At 33.8% G+C, this 5,088-nt stretch overlaps 1 protein-coding gene across 1 annotated transcript in view; it reads right to left on the bottom strand.

The window, feature by feature from the left end:
• The window catches only part of LOC109864127 (RING finger protein nhl-1-like), an 80,136-nt gene that overhangs the window by 26,704 nt on the left and 48,344 nt on the right, over positions 1-5,088 (bottom strand). Inside the window, 1 exon segment of the mRNA XM_020445043.1 lies at positions 316-634. Within this exon segment, the coding sequence (XP_020300632.1) occupies positions 316-634 (319 nt within the window).

Genomic DNA, 5,088 nt, shown 5'->3' with positions numbered 1-5,088 from the left:
ANNTGNNNNAANNTNTATGCATACGTTTTTGCGATTATCAACAAAATGTTTTTTCTTCAGGGCAAAATGCTGTATATCACTGAATTATATTTCCGATTTAATATGTATATCTATTAAATATGATATTCACAAAGAGCGCGCGCCAAAATGGATCGAGTCTTAATTTAAACACACATTCAGTTTAATCGTATCTGTATATTTAATTAATATTTAATGTATATTTAAATTTTCTCGATCCGACAAATAACAGATTCTTTCACTTCAGAACGCGCTGTACATACGTAAATTCTTTTCAAAAAAGCATGCTATTCTAACCTGAGGTTTAGGTGGTTGAGATTGCTGCACGGGTTGACTCGATAGTTNATCTTTCTTTCGCTTGCCAGCCCGTTCNCACTCCTGNAATTTCTTCATGACTCGTGGAGAGTCGGTCAGACGAAATATCCCGGATAGAGGCCCACGCGCNGCGTCTTCCGTGTCTAAAACGCGTTCCCGCAAACCGGACGATTCCTGCGGCGCCGTAAATCTCACCGTCGATCGGGAATNGCCGTCAGAATCGTCGCCGTCCCGATGTCGCATGAACCGACTTCTGTATCTGGACTTGTTCCTGGGCACCTCGTATTCCGGCGCATCGTACCTAACATACAAAAGCAACAATTGAAAATAAATTAGATTGTCGCAGGGAGAAAGCAATTTCATTCGAAGATCTGGAAGATTCGTCGATAATAATTTTTCTGACAGGTTGCGATTAGATACTGACAATCCGCTTTCACGACAAACTTGATAAGTCGTTACCTATATAAACGAAATAGTCTGAGAAACGTTTCTAATCGCACGCGAAAAGAAACTGTTTTATTAAAATTTAGTTATTGCTGAAAAGTTTTTTAAAAAGAAATAATAAAACTCTCTTATAAAAGCGCTTTTATGAATAATATTGCAGATAATTAAGTTTTCATAAAGATTGTTTAAATATGTTCAACATGTAAAGATTATTTAATTGACATGTATCAATAATAAGCGTAAACTTTTAATAAATATTGCTAACATTGTTAATAATTATTAATAAATGTGCTATATTTTAGATCAGACAGATACAAAGAGATAAAGTAAGTAGTTTAAGTCAATCGAAAGTCAGGCACGGATATAAGATTAAATTGCAAGAACATAAAAAAATTATCCTTCTCGTACAGATGAAAAATAATAACTTATCACAGTCTTCTGCGCAAGCAAGAGAACACATGTCTCTGATATATGTCATCTGAAATTACGACAAGAGCCAATGACAAGCTCTACGAACACTGAAACGCGACCTACTTTATAGTCAGATTATCTCAGTTCGATTCGAGAGGACGTTACGNAGGATTGCCGGTGACAGGACGAAATGATATTAGGGGATCTCCATCTTCTACTCCCATATCATCTCCAATATTCCCCTAAACCTTTCTGATAGGTCCTACCAAATTTTCGCCTAATCTTTTAACCCTTCTAATGCCTTTTTAGCACATTCTGTCAACAACAAGTGCTACAGTATATTAAATGTTAAAGACACAAGTCTTAAATATATAAATATATAATGTTCTACCAATGAACAAATATATACCGAACGTTTACTTTAATTTAAAAAAAACTCAATAATTAAGAAATATAAAAAATTACGAATTATTTAAACTATTAAATTAAATAAGTATATATTTTCCTTGGTGTATTAAAAAAGACTCTTTTTTGAATTTTGTGGTACAAAAAAAAGAAAAAAAGTTACATGAGATTTCTTCTTTCTCTCTTTTTTTTTTTTTTGAGATTAGCAAGTAGAAACGATGCTGATCAACGCACAATGATTGTCTGACGTTTGATTTGTGGCTGAAAAAATCAAACAGAATCCAATGAACGGTCAGAATACATTCGTTCTAAAGTGAGAACGATTCTTGTCGAAAACCACTGAAAAATCTGGATATGCTTCAGTCTTTTAATCAAAGCTTGAATCGTCAGCTATTCGTCAGAGGAATTGCAATATCGCGTTCCACGAAATTCTCTGTGAGGAGTAACCTTGTTCACGCAGTTGCAATAAAATTCGTCGAAAGCCGGACGGTCAAAGATAAATAATTAGACGCGAGCTTTGAGAGATATGACCGCTTTCAGATTCGAGAGATGCCATTATTGAAAAAGTTGATTTGTAACTCTTGCATTTTAAGAGAACTGAAAACCTTAAGAATTCTTCGCAAACAATACTGATTTCTCAGCGTATTCTTTATTTTCTACAGTACGTACATCACACAAAAGAAATTTCTATAGTACGTACATCAAGAAAGAAAGGATTTGCACAATAAGGTTATTTAACAGTGTATGTCTTCGGTAAAAAGTTTATAAAAAATAATTAAATCTCTCTTCTTACTTTTAAGGATCACATAACAAAACGTCGCTACACCTTCAGTACTAAAAAATAACATTTTTATGTAATATGCGATTTTCTTTCCAATAATCAAATATTTTAAACAGTTCTAGTCTTAACTTCTCAACAAAACATGTTTTTGTTATACTTTTCATAGTACTTACTTTAATTTTAATAATTTAACATTTAGATTAAATTAGATATGATTAAGACATTTTACATTAAATTATGTAGCATACTTTGCAACGTATTATAATTTCTTATAAAGTGATTGTTGATTCAAACGTTTTTCATCGACTGATAATGACTTAATGCTAAACTCGAAACATTTCAAAACATTTGTTTGAATTTATATCTGCAATTATATCCTGCAATTGATTCTTTGATCTGCCATTTTTTTACACATATTCATCAACCATTGAAAATCCAATGAGAACACTCACAATATTTTACATCAAAAAACATATTTTGCGTATAAAATTGTCTGATTTATAAATCATCATCTATCTCCATTTGCGCCACTTGCAACGTCAATTAGATATCGATTTCAGACGCGCTTGACCGTTTAGCTACATTTCCATGATACGATATCAGGAGTTGTCACGCTCTAAAACGCTGAGCAAGAACACACACTAGAAATTGCGCAATGACAGACATTTTGTATATTTCGGCTTTTCACGCCATACAGAAAAAAAAAAAAAAAAAAAAAGAACACTGAAACGTTCGCTTTTCAGAACGTTATTGTGAAAAACTCCCGAATAATGGAATTTTTGTGCTCGAATATCACAAGACAAGTGTCAAAAATAAACACCGTGCGTTATACGCACAAATGGAAAATACATCGCACACGAGATGCATTTACAATTCTGATATCTAGTCCGACCAGCACGACCGGCAAATTGACGAAANGTCCGCGCGGCAATAATATAAATTATATTTTCTCTAATAATATCGTAAACACAACACGATCACGAGTGCCGTAATCACATATAACAAATGAAATGGCGACGCGACGAGAAAGGGGATCGCCGACTGCGATTCCCGCATGTGAAGTGGGTCTTTGCAGCTCGCGAACGTTAATTACTAAAAAGTACGTGCTCGCGCGTATCTAAAGCATTTAATTTACATTTTGACGAGGCCGCTTAATAAAACGACGCGTCGAGGGGCTCTAACGACCAGCATTGCATGAAACAGGCAGCAATTAAACCTGACGCGCCTATTTTAAGTTGAAGGTAACTTTGAGTCGGAGTAAAAGAGAAGAGAGAAACAGAGAGAAAGAAAGAAGNGGGAAAAATGAGAGGAGATATCGAAATGTCATATATGTGTTTGTAACATATATCAGAATAAACATATACGATATTTTGCGAGAAAAACGCATAAGATTTTGATGATGCGCTCAATGTCTCATTACAAGAAAAAAAAACAATACTTATACTTGCAAATTTTTCACATTGTGTATATCAGATATAAAACAAGTTTTAATCATTATCTGCGAGTTTTATACGGTCAGTTTTGAATATTGTGCGTGCGTGTCTGTGTGAAATTATTTTAAGAGACAAATATTAATCACACCATACACGTATGTTGTAACAATTTCGTATATGATGACACTGATCCGGAATTCTATACTTAAAAAAATNTATATTTCTCATTTCATATCACATTAAAATTCATTAAAACAATTTTCTTCGTATATTGCATATAACCATGTCATTAAAATTATAATAGTCGCAAATGATATTTTTGTACGGAAAGAGAAGCAGCAATTAATGTNCGTTACATTAATGCTATGATACTTTATATGTATACGTATACAAAAATAATATAAAATAAAAAATAATTATTTTTGAAATTATTTCTACGCAANTATTTAAAGACTATTAGACTTGATAAAAAAGTAATCGCGCGATTAATATTCTATTGGTTCAATCGTATCATAATTACGTCCTTTCAGGATTATGACAGACACGTACTAATCGTTATTTATGGATCTGATGATATTTCTTTCTCTCTCTCTCTCGCTCCTCTTGTTTTTTCTTTCTCAGCACAATTATCTGTGTTACGCGAATAAAATATTAACGTTCCATTATTTTAGCGTTTCGCGACAAAAAGTCATGATTCTTGCATTGATCCAATTAGTTACACCTTCGTAGCAATGAACAATAAAATATCGCGTGCCGTTCAATTCCAGAAGAATATATTTGTCGCGCAATTGTTACAAGCTACAAATTATGCAGTCATCTNACGTAGAAATGCGCGGCGCGGGCTTGTCTCGTATCNTTTNGTGTCGATCTCGTAAATAAAATTGCGAATTCTCGCGACAACGGCTGATTTATTGTATCGAAAACAGACTGAATCTCGCCGCCATAAATTAAGAAGCGATTGCACGACATCCTCTCAGGTCGTCTAGCGTTCCAGGGACACACTTTTTCTGTGTCTGTTAAGATTGTCTTTTGTAATTTTTAACTGGCTCTTGGCCTCGGATAAATTGATCTCGTTAAATAAATAACGAAAGAAGTTGTTTCCCCGCCTGGAAAACGTTTTTCTAATCGAATTGCAAGCTGTCACAGATCCACAAGCTGGACTTTATATAAATGGCTTTTTGAAGAAGCTCGATTTCATACACCGAATGCTTTTTGTTTTCTAACTGACAATCTCTATATATTCTTCACCTTCTACGAAGTGCATGATAGATATTACTTTTT

Source organism: Pseudomyrmex gracilis, unplaced genomic scaffold, assembly GCF_002006095.1.
Source record: "Pseudomyrmex gracilis isolate BER0280 unplaced genomic scaffold, ASM200609v1 scaffold_17, whole genome shotgun sequence".
In the NCBI taxonomy this organism is placed as follows: domain Eukaryota; kingdom Metazoa; phylum Arthropoda; class Insecta; order Hymenoptera; family Formicidae; genus Pseudomyrmex; species Pseudomyrmex gracilis.
Note: the sequence above shows the minus strand (reverse complement) of the source record. Positions and strands in the feature narration are given on the sequence as shown.